An 18293-nucleotide genomic window follows, 5' to 3' on the forward strand; every position below is an offset into this window, starting at 1 on the left:
CATTTAATAATTGGGCAAGAAGCTGTGAGTGAAAATAAAAAAAATCAGGACAAATGAAACAGCTCGTGGAATTCTCAGGAAAAACCATCTGATTGAAAAGCAGTCTTGGGACCCCACATTATTATTATTATTATTTTTTAAAGTCTTCACCTGAGGATATTTTTCCATTGATTTTTAGAGAGAATGGAAGGAAGTGGGAGAGATGGAGAGAAACATTGATGTGAGAGAGACACATCAATTGGCTGCCTCCTGCACCCACCTCAACTAGGGCCAACGCTCTACCTACTGAGCTAAACCAATGGGGACTAGACCCACATTATTTTTTAGGATAGTTATTCTGGCAACAAGATTCAGAACTCTTGCCCTAACTGGTTTGGCTCGGTGGATAGAGCATCAGCCTGCAGACTGAAGGGTCTCAGGTTCGATTCCAGTCAAGGGCATGTACCTTGGTTGCGGGCACATCCCCAGTAGAGGGTGTGCAGGAGGCAGCTGATCGATGTTTCTCTCTCATCGATGTTTCTAACTCTCTATCCCTCTCCCTTCCTCTCTGTAAAAAATCAATAAAATATATATTTAAAAAAAAGATTCCGAACTCTTAGCCCCCCACCCTGTCATAAGCCCTCTCTGTCCATTCTTTTCTCCATCCTCAATTCCACTCCTGAAACAGAGCTCCTATTTTGGTCCCTGTTTCCTTGAGAACATACCTTCCAGATTCTCTGCTCCTGGCTACCGTCAGTGGTCTGGATCTGGAAATGTATCCATAACCTCTATCCTCCAAATTGAATAGAAAGGGAAAGGAAATTCCTTCAAGTTTTTAGCACCCCGTTATGGACTTTGAATGCATTCTATCATGGGAATGTTGTATGTTCATCTTGCTTAAGGTCCACAAAGTATTCCATAATTAATGAGCCTTTATAGGCCAGCCTGGGGAACCTATCACAGATTATTTCATTTGTCTGGGAAAATACATGTTTGCTGACTTTTTTATTTAGATAAAATGTCAAACTTATAGAAAGGTTGTAGGACTAGTACAAGGAATTCTCAGATAGCTTTTACTCAGATTATATTTTTCTCTATGGGTTTTGGGGTGAACTCACACACATTAGAAACACACACAGAAAAAAAATATTTGTGAATTCTAATTAGCTTAAAAACTTAAGAAAACAAATTAACAAATTGGGGTCTGCTTAAATATTTTTATAAAGGTAACATTTTATTGTATGCCTTTAAATTTCCTTTAATTCCTATTATTTTCCCTATACTGAGGGTTGCATTACAGATGGAAAAGTGTATTTGTCTTTATTTTCCTTTTATGTATTTTTATTAACTTCATATCATTGTAAGATTGTAACTATATTTTCCCAACACCTATAACAATAAGATTGGTATTTAATGAGACACATTAAGTCCTTTAAAATATTGGGGAATCAGTAAATAATAATCATTGTAATATCTATAGTGGTACACATGGGATACTAAAGGCCAATCAGTAATTACTTTTTATTCCTGAGGTTACTATGGGGTAGCCTGGGAACTAGTGAAGATAATTAAATAATTTTTAAATTGAATTATTTTTTAGAACCCCAAATAAGAGTTCAGTGTATCTATGGCTCTGCTAATAGTGATTTAAAAATTATAATGATCATTTTTCTCGTGCTTTGAAGTTGAGCTCTTTTAAAATCAAAGCCCTATTTAGGTTTAGTTCACCAGAGATCTTAGACTAACATCATTAAAAATTAAAGTTCAAGCTCCAGAAACAAATGTTTAAAATTTTCCATAATAAAATCACAGCATAATTTTCTTCATCAACACTAACATTCTATTTAAAGAATATCATTGAGATATTTCAACTAGAATAAAACATTCACAGATGTGTACTTAATGAGACCAAAAAAAACCACACAAAACAAAACAAAAAAACCCCTCATGATTCTTAGAAAATATACACACACTAAATTATTCAACACAAGTATTTAAAAATACAGTCAGAAAAAGAACAAGTCTTATTTCCCACTTGTGAACTTAAATTTTCTTATTGGAGCTTTATATGGCTCAGCATGGCAATAGAGCATGTCTGCTGAAATAGAGCCAAATTCCTCTGTGTGTTGTGAGGTGGGGTGAGGTGAATGTATGCATGTTGTAAATATCTTGTTTCTGTATTTTATAGTTGGTTCCCTAAATGCTTACTTTACTCCCATGTTGCTTCTGGTTAAATTAAATCAGAATGATATTGCATTTTAATATAGGCTATAAGCCTCTTTTATACTGAATACTGTAAAATAGAAATGAATGAATAAGAATGAAAATGCTAATGTGAATTAAAATAGCCTTTACCATATATGGAATAAAAAATGTCAAACAAAAGGAAACATTTATTGTTAATGACACATTATATGGTGGAGAATATTTTTATAAAATAATCTTTGATATTTACAGAAGACCTATTTTATATTCATATTGCATCTAATCCAGAATTGCTTATTTCCTTAAAAATAAAAAAAGAAAAGTGCAACAGAGAAAAACCTCAATCTATTTTGTTATATAAGCTAAAAATTAAATGAGAAAATGTAATAAAATTCAGAGTTGAAAAGTTCCAAGAACTTATGGTATTGAAGACTATAATTTCTGTTCAAAAGCTTTTGTAAGGCAATGCTATCACAAACACACTCTAATAACCATAGCATTCCACCAGGACACAAGATTGCAAGTGACTCCATCACATTGTATAGGTTGCTACAATTACCTGATATATGTACAATGTGCTAAATTTTGAGTACAGATAATAAGTGATATATAACAGAAATCTCCCCCAAAGGTCATTTTTCGAGGTTTCTTTTTTTTATTTTCACTGAAGAGCTGAAGTATTGAAGTGAATACATGTTTGTCATGTTAAGTGGAAGAGTAAGTAGATTGTGAGCTCCTGAAATTTTAATACTGCTTTTATCCATCTGCATCCTAAAGTGCTCTCAGAGATTCCACACATGATCGAAGGAATCAAACCCCAAAGACTAATAATCAGGGACATATTTTGCTAATCTATTCCTGATGCTTTGCCTAAAAAATTGGCATTGCCATCTTCAACATTTTTCTTTTGGAACCATGGTTTTGAATTTGTTCCTTGTTGATAAGCTTCCAGAAAATGACAGATTCCAGGAATTTCACTGGGGAAGTTTGGTGGAAGTTCCTCCCTTGATCGAGGGGTAAAGACAAAACCTGGACAGTCCTTGAGTAATCTGAAAGAGTAAAATAAAAGTATTACCCTCTACACAAGAAAAGACAACATAAATAAATGAATATTCCTCAAATTATTAATAAACCATGTTCACTGTGATTGACAGAAAGCTCCTAATGATGTTAACAAACATCTTCACAGAAGAAGTACAATGGAAAAACAATTCACAAACACAAGAAAATTCTACCCAAATAATGCATTTCACTCATATTCAAAAAATTAATTTTAAAATATTTTGCAAAGATATAATCTATAATCTGAATAACAGTATAATTCACAGTAATGGGGGGAAATCCCCAAATAATCCAAGGTCTAACAATAGCAAAAAAAAAACACCCCATAAATATAATGTTATAGAATAAGTCTTCCTAAATTGAAAGAGTTAAAACATTGCCATTTATCAATTCATTCATTTTGTAAATATTACTGAGAAGTAATCATGGGCAAGAAGTTATAAAGGAAAAGTTCTACATAAGCTTTATGCATATGTATAAAATACTGTAAGAAGAGCTTTTGATCTCTCAATAGAATTTTTACAAATCCAAGGTTAATAGGACTAAAATGAGATTTAATTGTACATACTGATACCCAATTTTTTTTTAATTATTTGCTACTACTTCATTATGCTAAACTCATTTTAATTCTGATCCCACTGGTTAAGTTACTCATCTTTCTATTTGTTTCCCTAGCTTTCTGTCAAATGCAAACTTAATAAGCATCTCTCTAATCTATTATTTAGGCCATGGATGAAAAATGTTGAATAATTCTGGGATCTAAACCAACTCCTACAGAAGATTAGATTACTCATCACATCTGCCTAACTAGACCATGGCCTTCTACTGATGTTTTAGTCATGAATTCATAAATGTTTTTGGCTTATTATTTATAAGGCACAATATTTGGTGATATATAATAAAAAGTTACAGAATCCCAAAGTATAAGCTTCAAACTCCGTTGCTGAATAGCAACAAAGATGTCAGTTTTCTAACTTTGGAAAATGGGGATAGTTGTGAAAATTAAATAACTCAATTACAAAAGACTGGTTAAACATCAATTAGATATCACCTAACACTCATCATATTGGTAACAATTAATTAGTCTGATAATATCAAGCTTTGGAGAAGAGAAACAAACCTTCATACATTGTTGGTGGAATACAAATTGGTAGAAGCAATTTGGGCAGCTAATTGATTTTTAGTAAAGTTGAAACAGTACAGCCTATGATCTGGGAATACCATGTACAGGTATAATATCTAGAGATATATGTGTAAGAATATCAAGTCACTTTTATAATAATGAAAACCTGATATACTCTAATTAACCTTGGGGAGAAGATAGATTCTTGCTTATTCATACTCTAGAATACATATTATATCACCTGCACATATAGTGACATCGTAACATACTTGATTTGGATTGTACTGGCTCATGAGAGTGAACTTTTAACATTCAAGAATTTTGCAAACTATCAGTCGCCTAAAACCTGCCATGGTAGGAGTATTTACACCATAGAAATTGGTAAATTCTAGAAATCAGGGATTCTCCACTTTACTTCCCAAAGCTGGTTTACCAGTACACCCCTGCATTAGAAATAGTTTTAATAAATGAACTAGATTTATAGGACCTAGATTTACATTTCATCAAGAAAAAAAAATCTCCAAATATGTTGAGTAGGTTCAAGGCAAGTTGTAAAAGAATATGAACAGGGCCAGTGGAAATTTACTTTTCTCTGACTTTATATTTTTTTTAATCTGGAGGAACTTAAATGAAAAGAGTTACACTTCTGGCCTCTTTCTGCCCATTTTCCTTCCTGGTAAACAGAGCAACATGAGCTATTGCTCTATTTGGTGCCTTCCCGCTTCTCTCTTTAGGAGCCTGCCTGTCTTCAGGAAGTACACGTTCTCAGATGTTCCTACAAACTTTAAGGGATATAAAGTCTAGCATATCAGAGAGAAAATGGGGGCCAGGAGCCTGTGATATTTTGTTTCTTTCATAAAACAGGGATCTGAAACAAATATGGCAAAATGTTGACATTTGTTAAATATTAGTATTGGTTACACGGTATCATATTTTCTTTAAATTTTTTCTGTATGTTTGAAATATTTAAAAATTAACTATAAAAATGAATATAACTATAAGGGTTTAATAAATAAAAATGTATAAAACTATAGGTGATTGGTAAATTAAAAAAACATTTTTATGTCCATATTAGCCCAACATCTCCTATTAGTAAGGTAATTATAATCATAACCTTTATATCACTTGAATTTGTTAAGTGCTTTGCTCAAGATCTCACATCTGGTATTTGGAACTTGTAAGACACGTCTTCTGAATACAAATCCCAGGCTTTTGAAATAAACTTACAGATAAACACAAAATGTCAAATGAGAAATGACACTCATTTCTCATAAGACATGTTCATTAGATCATCTTCAAAAAAAGTTCAAAATTTGTAAGAAAAATAGATTGGAAAAATAAAACCATTTAGTGAATTCTTGATAGCAGAAAGATTCAAGAATCACAGCCACAGGCCCAGGGCAGATGTCCACATGGGGTAGAAGTTGTACTTTACTCCCTCTTGAACCAGTTACCATTTCCCCCAATGAAATAGTAAAAGAATAGAGTGTAGGTGGTCAGTGCAATCAGTACCTGTAGGTTGTTGGGCTGACATTGATTTTCCGTGGTACACTGCAGGACTCAAATTTGTTAGCCAAGGTGACATTGTTGCCAAAAAGACAGTAACGGGGCATCTTAACTCCAACAACTCCAGCAAAAACCGACCCAGAATGCAGTCCAATTCGCATCTGAAATCAAAAAACGTACCACAATGTTCCTGGTCATGGGTTAAAATTCTTCCCACTTGTCAGTGTTGTTTGAATGCCCTGTCTAAAGTATTGTAACAATTGCTCTTAACCACACCACTCCCTCCTTCCTCAAACCTCAGCCAACTTCCCTCTACTCACAGTTGATTAAAAATTATCGGAGAAGAATCAGCTACACCTCTTAACTCTTCTCTACTTATGCCCTTAGGTTTATTGCACAAAGCACTCTTATTTCACCTCTCTTCAGTATCTGAGACAGATTTCCATGCATACCTATCGCTGTCACCACCGTGACAAGACAGTGTCTATGGGCTGTTTATGTGAAACTGCTCTATCAAGTGAGATAGACATAACTTCTGGATTACAGTTGTTGTTTCCCAAAACACGGTCAGAGAGGAGCAAAAGTTGCTAGTTCTCACTATATAAAGTGTACATTCTGAGGAAAATAACTTTATGCCAAACATTACTCCACTATTCAAAAAAACATCCATTTGTTGTTCCACTTATTTATATATTCATTGGTTGATTCTTGTACATGCCCTGATGGGGGATAGAACCGCAGCTGAGCTATCAGCCAGGGTAAGCCTGGGCTTTGAAGCCAGATAGACATAACTCCAAATACAGATGCATGGGAGACTTGACCACTTTTGTCCACCAGTGAATTGTAGTTTCCTCTTCATAATGTTGTTGTAAATATTAAATGAGATGATGTTTGTCACAATATGCTCCCCTGACCCCAATACACAATAAGGTTTCTCTCTCTACTGAAAATGCTCTTCCCTTCTGCCTCTGTGATGTTCCGTAGGCAGCTCCTAAAGCCATCAGATAGTCCCTAGGACTGTAGGTTAGAACAAATAAAAGGTATGCTTAACATCTCACTTTACAGGTCATTAAAGCTAGACTCTTATTACTCAGGTAATTGTCTTTGAAACCAGCTATAAATAATTCCTCCAGTTGCAAAACTCTAAAAATACATTTCTACAAATAACAAAATCCCCCTGGCTCAAACATACACATTTTAATTACAAAATCCATTTATGTGGAAACCACTGATTTTATTGTTAATGTGGATATTTTAAGCATTTACTTTGATGCTATGATTTTCCTCATCAAAAGGAGAGAGAGAGAGAGAGAGAGAGAGAGAGAGAGAGAGAGAATTAAAAGTAAGATGCTGTGATGATTTTATTATTATTTTTTATTTGTTAATCCTCACCCAAGGATATTTTTTCCATTTATTTTTAGAGAGAGTGGAAGGGAAGGAGAGAGAGAGAGAGAGAGAGAGAGAGACATAGATGTGAGAGAGACACTTTGATTGATTGCCTCCTGCCCGCACTCCAACTGGGCCGGGGATTAGCCTGCAACCGAGGCATGTGCCCTTGACAAGAATGGAACCCGAGACCCTTCACGCCCTTCAATCCCTTCAGTCTGCGGGCTGATGCTCTAACCACAGAGCCAAACCAGCTAGGTCTGCTGTGATGCTTTTAAAACAGCCACAATTTATCTCACACTCTCCTCATTAAGACATGAGCTCTATCTCCTCCCCTCTGGGCAGGCTTATGATTGCTTTGACCAACAGAATAGAATGGAAGCATCACTGTGTGTCTCCTAAGGTTAGGTCATAAAAGGCCATGCTGCCACCAATCAAGTTCCCTGGGACATAAGCCACCATGTAAGAAGTGTAACTACTCTGAGTCTACACCATGTAAGCACATGGACTGACAGTCCTAGCTGAGCCCAACCTTTCAGCCATCGCCAGTGAGCAAGGAACCAGGCATGTAAGTGAAGCAGCCACGTGAGAATGGATCCTCCAGCTCCAAGTGGTACATCCAGCTCTTCTAATTGCCCTCAGCCCTTTGAGTGTTCCCAGCTGAGGTGCCAGAGACTGTGAGCTGAGGTGTGGTATCCCTGTTATGCATCATCTAATTTCCGATGCACAGAATCCATGCGTAATAAAAGGTTTGTATTTTTACAGAACTAAATATACAAAATGTGTCACACTGTAACATGTAACTGGAAAGACAGTCGACTTGTAAAACCAACATGATGACTTGCATGTATGGTGTCTACTAACCGTGAAGAGAGCCAAGACTAAACTTCTAAATAGTATAGTTATTTTTTTTCTTTCTTCTCCCTATATCTAGAGCATACCAGGTAGGATTCTATTCCCTTCAAAGGCCCACTTCTGAATCATCAATTGAGGCCTATTTGATAAAAATTGAGTGCCAGATTGACTACAAATAAACATAAACTGCTCATGTTCTGTCTATTGAACCAATGCCTAGTGTGTTAATTTTATTTTTCATGTGCAATGAAATATTATTCTGGAGTCTGACTGATCTAGACATCTTAGAATTTTATGTGTCCTGGAAAATACTGGTGGATTAACAGTCAACATTCATTCTACTGTGATGTCCTCCCCTGCAGTTATTGGAACACTAAAAACTACATATTCCAAACTCCCTGGCAGCACCTAGATGCGTTTAGGTCCAGTGACTCAGAGCCACGTGCATGAGATTTGGGAGCCAGGATTTCTGCTGGGACTGCACTTGGGATGCTTACAAGTGGGGAAGCTTTGGGTTTTCTGTGGGTGCTTAGCGGAGAGTCCAGTTCCCAGGCGCTCATTTTGTGAGGGTCAGGATGCAGGAATTCATGTTGCTGATCCAGATTAGAGGAGGTGCGTGCAGTTGTGTTCTGTAGCCCGCAGCAGAGGCAGCAGCTTTCAGAACACAACCTTTTCCTGACTGGCTATGGTGGTATGGTTCTGGAGCCAGCTTCCCAACAGAGGAAAAAGCAATGGCGCTGAAATGTGGCTTTAGGACCCATTTTTAAAAAGCTCAACTTATAGATGGCTTCTTTGGTCCTCCCAATGATTCTGGGAACCATTCCATACCATGTGGTAAATGTTCTCCTGCTTCAACAAGTGAGAATTTGCTCTCTGCAACTAAACCCCGACTGATACACCATTCTTTAAAGAGAGGAAGGGAGAGGGAGAGAGAGATGGAAACATCAATGATGAGAATCATTCATCAGCTGCCTCCTGCATGCCCCCTACTGCATGCTCCCTGCAACCTGGGCATGTGTCCTAAACGGGAATTGAACCATGACCTCCTGGTTCATAGGTTGACGCTCAAACACTGAGCCACACAGGCCGGGCACACCATTCTTTTGATAACTAACTAAGCATTTATTCTCATTTCCTGGACAATATATGATCTAGTTTACCTTGATAGGTTCTCCATGGGGAGACATGACTTCATCAGAGAGCTCCATCATCTTGAGGGCCATCAGTGCTATCTGAACAGCATGGGTATCACTTTCTTTGTGTAATCCCCCAGCCACACAATACGCATCGCCAATGGTCTCCACCTGCACATAACAGATTTTCCACATTACAAATAAAAAGCTCAGGAAGAATTAAAGCATATAATTTACAGCAGAAATTAAGGATCATATAGTAACAATCTCAGTGTTCTTTGTCTATGATACTGGCTACAAAAAGCTAACAATTTAAATCCACCAAATTGTAATAATCACATTTTTCTTTTCTAAATATTTATTGTAACTTATCAGATCATCTCATTCTTCTTATCCACAGCTTCCAGTGTGGAAAAATGGAGGTGAGAAGAGGAAAAAGAGATATAAACGTTTACTCAGAATAAATGCTGAAACCCTTATAAGGTGCCCAAGTTTCTTCTTGACCAGCTTGTCTGCTAATTCCTGACACTCCCTGTTGCTCACTTTGTCTCAATACCACTGGCTTCTCCTGTTTTCTCTCAAATATACCAAACAGGCTCCTACTTGCTATCCCTTTGCCTGGAATAACCTTTTTGCAGATAACCATTTGGTTTGTCCCTCATTTCCTTCAGCCCCTCCAAAACATCTCCTTATGAGAAAGACTACCCTCTATGAAACAGCAATCACTTCTCACCCTTAACCTGCTTTATTTTTCTTCCAGAATATTACACGACATGAAATACTATATATTTACTCATCTGTTTATTGTCTTCCCCCCGCCCCAGTAGAATGTAAGCTCTCTGAGTTTGTCTATTTTACTAATTCCTATCAGTGCCCAGTATGTTCACCAATGAATGAACCAGGCAGCAATGCCTCCCATAAGCTTTGCCTCAGCAGTGAATATATATGAAGTGCTTAACTGAAAGGCTAACATATCACAAGTGCTCAAAAAAGTGTTACTAATTAGAAGTAGAACCCTCACCCCTACTTGTGCCCATTCTCTGTGCTATTATAGCACCTGGTCCTCCAGACTTGTGTGAAATGGGGCTTAGTAGGTCATATGGAAACCTAGTATTTGCCAGTACCCTCCCCCCACCTCCACACACACACACACACACACACACACACACACACACACACACACGTCAACTCTTCTCACAGGGATTTTGCCTACCCATGCTGGAAAATGCTGGGTAAGCAGTAGATATTTGCTAAAAAAATAGATAAATAAATATTAACACAAAAAGATGACCAAAAGATGGAATGCTGGAAAATGACGTTAAATAAAGTCCTGGCATGATCAGGTCCCTGAATAAATAAACTTGACTATTCCTTGGAAGCCATGACACTCATAGGTCGGCCTATGGTTATACATTCTGTGTATCTGAAATTTATTTAGTCGTTAAGACCCTCCTTACTTATTTACAGCTGCCTCTATGTATTTTCATGAGAAATCAGAGCGGAGAGAAGGTGGGCATAAGGACAGGAAAGAAGGTGATTGACGAGCCTAGGCTGCAGTTGGGTGGGTCAGGGAACTCTATGGCTACCATCCTGGTAGTAAGGAGGCTAGATTCTAAATACTTGACAAAAATAACCAATTTTGTCAGGTTTCAACAGGTTGAAGAAGAGGGCTACTCCTTCTGACATCAATCTCAGTAGTTTGCCAAGAACAGCAAGCCTTCCTTCTCACAACTCTGCTGAGAGAGGAGACATTCTCAAGATAGAAACTGTCTACAAAAAAATACAGCGGATTCCACAAGAGGCCATCAAGCTTAACCTAACCAAAGCCAATTATTTTATCTGTAATTATCCATGAGCCTATTTTTGTCCCAAGGGATCATAGCTCTGTCTGGAATTTCCTGTTAGAGTTTTTAAAGGAAGTTTTCTTATTTTCTCATTTTGTTTTTACTTCTAGCATCTAAATTAGAAAAAAAAGCAGGGTCTTGTATATTCCCATAAATAATTTTTGTTTCTCCTTAATCATTTTGTATTGGGTTAAGTTCTGAAATGCCAGATTGTTATGTGGCAAATTAAGAGTTGATATCAAGCCACATAAATGAGAGGCATGCTTTGTGCTTAATGATAATGTCTAAAACAAGGCAAAATACGTTATATCAGTAAAAAATATATATATAATTTTACTTCTAAAGGCAGAACATGAAATCTCTTCATTAGTTCTTTCTTTTGACAATAGTTACATTTTAAAAGTAGCTGATTACATGTTGGGGACAATCACTGTGCGTCCCCAGTGCCTAGAATGATGCTGGTACATCCTGAGCACCCCAAAAATCCTGCTTCCTGATGAATAACAGATATTATTTACCATAATATTTATAACAATCCCGCTCATAAAGCTTACAGGACATATGTAGGTTTATTCAAATAAACCCTTTGGGTAGATAATATTTTCTCTTTCACAAATGAAACACATCAGGTAGAAACAAGATTTGAAGACAGGTCTCTCTTATTTAGGTATCGCTGCCCTGGGCTGCTCTACAATAAAGCCGTAAGTAGGTAATTTGAGTTTCTGCTAACTGGCCATAAAAAGTATCATGTTAACTCTGAATTGAATTAATCTACTTAAATACGAGTTGTATAATCCTCATGTTTCTTTCATTTTACAGGTACAAAGGATAATCTTTCCCTGTACAAGAGATACTCTGAATTATACCATGCTTAGCAACTCCACTCAGTTCCCACAGTCAAGTGTCATGTTCATTGACTTCTAAATTTCACTTACTCATGGGTCCTGCACCCCATCCTCCACTCCATCTATCATTCCCTATTCTATGCTTATTCCTTAAGAAGACAATGTGGCAGTCTTCTCATGGAATCCTCTCTTTTCCTGAGCAAATTCAGAGCTATTTCTGGCTGGCGAACACCCAGGTGATTAATGCACAATGCCTACTCCCAGGATGTGGCTCCCAGGATGGCCTTTCGTTTGCTTTATAACTCAGATCCTAGTTACAGTGCTTTTTCTCAGTGACTTTTGCCTGGAAAATGGGCCCCGTCCTGCTCCACCCCTACCTTGTAGACATCCAGCTCTCCGCACTGCTGGTCAAACCGGGTGTAGAGCGCATTGAGCATGGTGATGACCTGCAGCGGCGAGCACTGGGAGCAGATGGCAGTGAACCCAACAATGTCTGAGAAGAGCATGGTGACGTTATTGAACTTCTTGGCTTGCACGACCTGCCCTTGCCACAGCTGCTGCGCCACCTCGGAGGGAAATATAGAGCACAGGAGATCAACTGTCTTCTTCTTCTCCTCCTCCAGGGCTTGGTGGGCTTGCTCCAGCGTGGCCTTCAGTTTTCCCAGCCTCTTCTTCAGGCCATCTTGAGCTCTGGCCTGTTCTCCGATCAAGACCACATCCCTCAGCGCATTGTGAATTGGGATGTCTGAGAGGTAGAGCCCTCGTCCTGTAAAATCTTCTAATCTGTCCACGCAGGGTGACCCCAAGAACAAGATCGCATTGGATTCAATGATGTAGATCATTTGGCCTTTGAGGTCCATAACCTGTGAAGCAAAGGAGAACCAATTGCTGTGACCAATTCAAGTTTCCAACATTTTTGGAGACAAAAGGAGAGGAAGTAGATATAGTGATCATCCCTTTGTATTGTACTTGATTTTTTTTTCTACCTGCTGACCAAGAACAATATATTTTCATATAGTTCCAATTTACTATGAGTTCTAAAAATGTATGCAGGTATTTGAAAAGTATACTTTACACATAGATCATACTTTTCAATAAGCAGTGCAAACAATGTTTCCTGCAAGGCTTTCTCAGTAAGTGGCATGTGACTACTGTACTTCCTTTTGATAGGAGCAGCCAGCAGAAACAATTGAGCCAAGGGAGCCTTCAGGGAGGTGAGGCTTCAAGTGATCATCCTGGATCACAAGATTTACTTGGATGAGTGTGGACAAATATGTACATGTGTGTTGCTCACTATGGCAGAGCCAAAAGCAATCCAAATGTCCTTTTCAGAGCAGATGATTACATGGAGGACAACCTTATAATGAATACTACACAGCTTTTGAAAAGTGAAACAGCCCTATATCTAATGACATGGAAGGATGGCCAAAATAGATTGTTTAGTGAAAAAAAGGAAGTTATAAATAGTATTATTTTTGTTTTAAACAAAAATGTATAATCCTCATGTTTCTTTATTTTTACAGGCTCAAAATTTTTCCCTGTATAAGCATACTCTGAATTACAGCATGCTTGATAACTAATGTCATTGAGTTTTTGTTATTGTTGCTACAATGGACATCTTTAATTATTACCAAATTTTTAAATATTTAGTTATACAATTTTTATGATAAAAAGCAATAAAGCTGTTTTAATTTTGGGGAAACAGTGTGTCTGCTGGGGTTATACATGACTAAAATTGATATGCACCATAAGCCTCTCTATTAGCTTAGCTGTACTATTGACTATGACTTAGCAAACTTTGTAAGCTAAGAGTAAATAATTACCAAAGTTCTCTACCAGGAGGAGACAGAACATTTCTCCCCACATCCTCTAACAATTAATCAAAAGGTATTGATTTTTCCATTTATTGAATATTGAGTAAAAAAAATTACTTAGTTGGCTCCTATAAGGAAAAAAAGTAGTTTTGTTTGTTTGTTATAGAAAAAGACCTCTTATTCCAAATTAAGTCAACTGATGATGATTGCAAGCATATTTTATATAAATATTTTTATAATTCAGTTGTAAAATATTTCATAAAGATGTTAAAGGGTAGACTACATTCAATGAATATTTGTGAAGTAAGGGTCAAGTAGAGAAGAAATACATGCAGAAAGGACCTTATTTTAAATTTATTCCAGCCTTAAAAGTATTTTAGAATTATTTTTAAATATAAATGTTTTAAGAAAACATTTGAAGTGATGCATTTACATTTGTACCATTTTTTTTTGTTTCTGGTCCTTAAATATGAAATAATTGATTTCATAATCAAAATGCTATTATGTTTCTCTTACCCTTGAAGATTTCTTCACAGAGTTGTCCCATCTCCTCACTCGGACCACAAATTGCAAATTCAACATAGTCATGATTCCGCTAAACGTTTGGTTGACTTTTGGAGTGAGAATATCAAAGTACTCTTCAAAATTAGGCTTTCCTTGAAAGTCTCGCCTGTTCATCAGCCTCCTGATGCCATTGCCAAATTGCAGAATTGTCATGTCTTTGTCAAACATGAAATGGAACGGGAATGTCTTACAGAAGAGAGAAGCAGGAATGACCAGTGAGGACTGGGGTTTGCCCGGGGACAGGGATGGTTTGGTGCTTGTGACGTGAACGGAGTACAACAAATAGGGCTGATTAACAAACTCACTGCCATCGTTATGGAAGCAGGAAGGCATTAATGACACTTCCACTTCGGTTTCATACAGGATGTGAGCAGCTGCCTTAATGATGCCCGGAAGAATCAGGGACGTGATCTTCTTCGGAAAGAAATAGTAAACGTTTAAGAAATCGTGGTCCTTATCCAGACAGAGAATGGAGGCAGCCTCCCGCCTGCCTTTCTTCTCTGCTTCTTGGCAGTGGCTGCTCTGCTTCAGGAGGGTGCTGAAGCTATTTAAGAAATCTTTGAGGGTTCCTCCCACCACACCCAGGATGTGTTCATCTTCCTCATAACATATTTTAAAAATCTCTTCACCGAGAGATGCTCTGATGCTCTCCACTGGAACTCCTGAAAGCAGATAACACATGTCCTGTCATGTCAAATAGGCCAGTGTGGGAGAACTGTGCTGTTACAACTATGGTAAATATTGTTTTATTTGATGATTTCATTCCTTTTATATCTGGTAGTAAGAATGCCAACCCAAATTAACCATGTATATTCTAATTATCGACATAGATGAGTTACTAAAATTCTGGTAATGCTGACTAAAAATCCCAAATCATTTATTTAAAAAAGAATGATCTCCCGGCCAGCGTAGCTCAGTGGCTGAGCCTTGACCTATGAACCATGGGTGGCCATGGTTTGATTCCTGGTCAGGGCACATGCCCAGGTTGCAGGCTCGATCCCCAGTAAGGGGAGTGCAGGAGGCAGCTGATCAATGATTCTCTTCCATCATTGATGTTTCTATCTCTCTCTCCCTCTCCTTCCTCTTTGAAATCAATAAAAAAATTTTTTTCAAAAAAGAATGATCAATTGAATATATTGTACATTTTATCCCCCTAAACTTAGCTAGAAAAGGGCAATAGGAATTGCAGGAGCAGGTCCATTTTGGAAAAAGCTGTCCCACCCTGGTAACAACAAAACCCGACCATCCTGATGAAAGGTACTGTCCCCCTTGCAGGGCCTCCAGGAGTGTAAGCTTCAGACACAGGAATTAATTTGAAATCACTGGCTATGAAACGAAATCTTGTCATTTTTCTTTAGAGATGACATAAAGTACTTTTTTTTCTGGGTATAATAGCATTCTTGTTAGTGTTACTCTAATAAATATGTGTTTGGAATATATTAGTCACTTCCTACTTCTTCCAGAACTTCCTTTATTCTTTCAACTCTGTGTACCACGTTCCGTTCCACCTGTAACTCAGGAAGAGCAATGGTGCCCTCTTTATGCCACTGTCACGATGTGTGGGGATGGCGCTTAGAATAGTCCCTGGCTTCTAAGAAGGATTCACTATAATAAGTCAGCCATAATCACCACCATCATCATTATTATTATTAAAATCTTAATATCTTGATGTTCAGAAAAATTTAACTTGTTGGTCCATGCACTCAAACTTTGAAAAGGGTAGTAGGACAAAGTTACTTAGCTACTTGCTTTCCTAAACTAATTATTAATATGAGAACACTGTTAACACCTTTCCCCATTATTGTTTCAAACCTTTTTAAAATTCTTTATTTTAATTTGTGGAGTAGGATTTTTTATGCATAAATAAGGAACACGTAGTTAACTTTAAGACCAAAGCATATACTTGTATATGAGTCAGCTTCCCATGCAGCCTTATCTAGTTCTCAGCAAATGAACATTGTACAAAGAGGAAATGAGTCCTGGGGGTGTGAGGGTGGGGAGGTTGGAGGTGGAGGGGGTCAATGGGGGGAAAAAGGGGATATATATAATACTTTCAATAATAAAGATAAATTTAAATAAAAGAAGAGGAAATGTTTAAGGTCAAACAAAAATATATAGTATGACAAAGAGTTATTCTTTATGTTAATACAATACATAGATTGAACAATTCACACTGGAATTCACCAGCTAATAAAAATAAATATTTTAAAAGAAAATGTTAGTTATACAGGCAAATATATTTTTACTAATAGAAAGCATTAGTTTACAGATAAAACATTAGTTCTATGAGCATAATTAATTCCTAATTACATATACTAGACAATTAACATGAAACAATTCTATTACCTGCTGCAAGTGCTTCGTCTGCAATTATTTTTTCAAAGTCTTCTCTTTCCACAGATTTTCTGAAAATATTTCAATATCTTAAATTATAAACTGACATGTGAATGTCAAAAGTTCAGATAATAACAGACAGAAATCATGACAAATAATTTAAGTAACTTTTTCTTCTTGACTATCAAGTTTACAGAAAAGGAGCAGTTACATGTACAACCCAAAGCAATGTTGAAAACCCCCAAATATATCTGAATACGGAGTGCTTCATCATTTTTTATGAAGTACTTGCCTTTTAACTGAATTTCACTTAAGCTAATACTATAGAGGCCTACACTGACAGGGAACCAGGAGTACGAAATGACCCACAAGAAGAAAAACCTACATACTGATGGATTTCATTTTTAAGTATCACAATATTTTTCTAAAGTGAATATACAGTAGATTCTGTACATTTACTTTATAAACATACAGTAAAGCCTGTATATTTAACTCTCAGACATCTTTACATTAAGTGTTATCCTTGATCTTGTATAAAAATGAGTAACTAATCTATTCTTTATTCAATTACTGCACTGGTTTCTGTAGCATAGAAGTTGGTAATAGCACACATTTTGATTAATAGAAGGCTGTAGTGATTTCAACTGGACAACTTGCTGATTCATGTCTGCCTAATTTTTTTGTTGATGACTTCTGATAGTGATGACTGATCATGAGCAAATTTGCCAAACTACAGAAGCATATTAAAAGGCACCCAAGTTCTGATTGTGGTTCAGTATGCCATTAGACAAGCCAAGTTTACAAACAGGCATGAATCTAAAATTTTTTAATAGATTTCAAAGAACATGACACATGTAGAGAAGTTTCAAAAGGGAATATTTTCAAGAAGGAAAATTGCTCAGTCCACTATTTTGTCACATAAAGATATATTGCTTATAATTATTTAAAATACTAGGTGGAAATATTTTCTTATTTTAACTGGTTGAAGAACACTAACTGGTATTATCTAGTTCGACTTTAGAGACCCCCAAACACTTTGATATATAGTGCTCCTTTATAATACAACATCTGTATACTCTATTGTGTGCTCACCACCCAAAGTCTAGTCTTTTATCATCAAACCCCTTGATATATATTGTTTTGTATTAATCAGCCTTTAATTGGCTCCTTTTTTGTCATTTAAGCAACTTCTTTTTTTTTCTAGAGAATGAGAGCAAATCTGCTCAGAGAACTATAATGCTGCCAATCCCCAGCACCCATAATATGAGATATGAGCAAAGTGATTCCAAACAGCAGATAGTGCAATTCAAAATAAGCCCCCTCTCTTTATCTTCAAAAAGGAGGTAGAAGCTTGAATGTGTGCTACACACACACACACACACACACACACACATCAGCCAGGAGTTCATACATATGATGATGTGAGCAACAGATCCTAGAGAAATTGACAAAACAAAAGCTCTATGTGCAACCACCCCAGGGAGCTATCAGAATGGTTCTACTAAAACTCATTTACTTAAAAAATAGATGGTGGTGCGTAGGGAGCTCCAGTACTCCATTGAGGGACAGTTTATTATTTAATATATTGGTGTTTTGCTTTTCAAGACACATAGGAGAAGAAGCAGTCTGCAAAAGGGAGTCAG

General features: G+C 36.9%; 1 protein-coding gene across 5 annotated transcripts in view; it reads right to left on the reverse strand.

Moving 5' to 3' along the window:
• Nucleotides 1-1194: 1194 nt before the first annotated feature.
• Nucleotides 1195-18293, reverse strand: part of GUCY1A3 (guanylate cyclase 1, soluble, alpha 3) — a 49356-nt gene continuing 32257 nt past the window's right edge. For all 5 annotated transcript variants that reach the window (XM_005860768.2, XM_005860770.2, XM_005860769.2 and 2 more), the window contains exons 4-9: nucleotides 16663-16721; nucleotides 14269-14978; nucleotides 12316-12801; nucleotides 9277-9420; nucleotides 5882-6036; nucleotides 1195-3233 (exon numbers count right to left, since the gene is read on the reverse strand). In XM_005860768.2, coding sequence (XP_005860830.1) covers nucleotides 3032-3233; nucleotides 5882-6036; nucleotides 9277-9420; nucleotides 12316-12801; nucleotides 14269-14978; nucleotides 16663-16721 — 1756 coding nt within the window. In that variant the 3' untranslated portion in view covers nucleotides 1195-3031. The remainder of the gene's footprint in view (nucleotides 3234-5881; nucleotides 6037-9276; nucleotides 9421-12315; nucleotides 12802-14268; nucleotides 14979-16662; nucleotides 16722-18293) is intronic.

The sequence above is a fragment of the Myotis brandtii genome, unplaced genomic scaffold (genome assembly GCF_000412655.1).
Source record: "Myotis brandtii unplaced genomic scaffold, ASM41265v1 scaffold14, whole genome shotgun sequence".
In the NCBI taxonomy this organism is placed as follows: domain Eukaryota; kingdom Metazoa; phylum Chordata; class Mammalia; order Chiroptera; family Vespertilionidae; genus Myotis; species Myotis brandtii.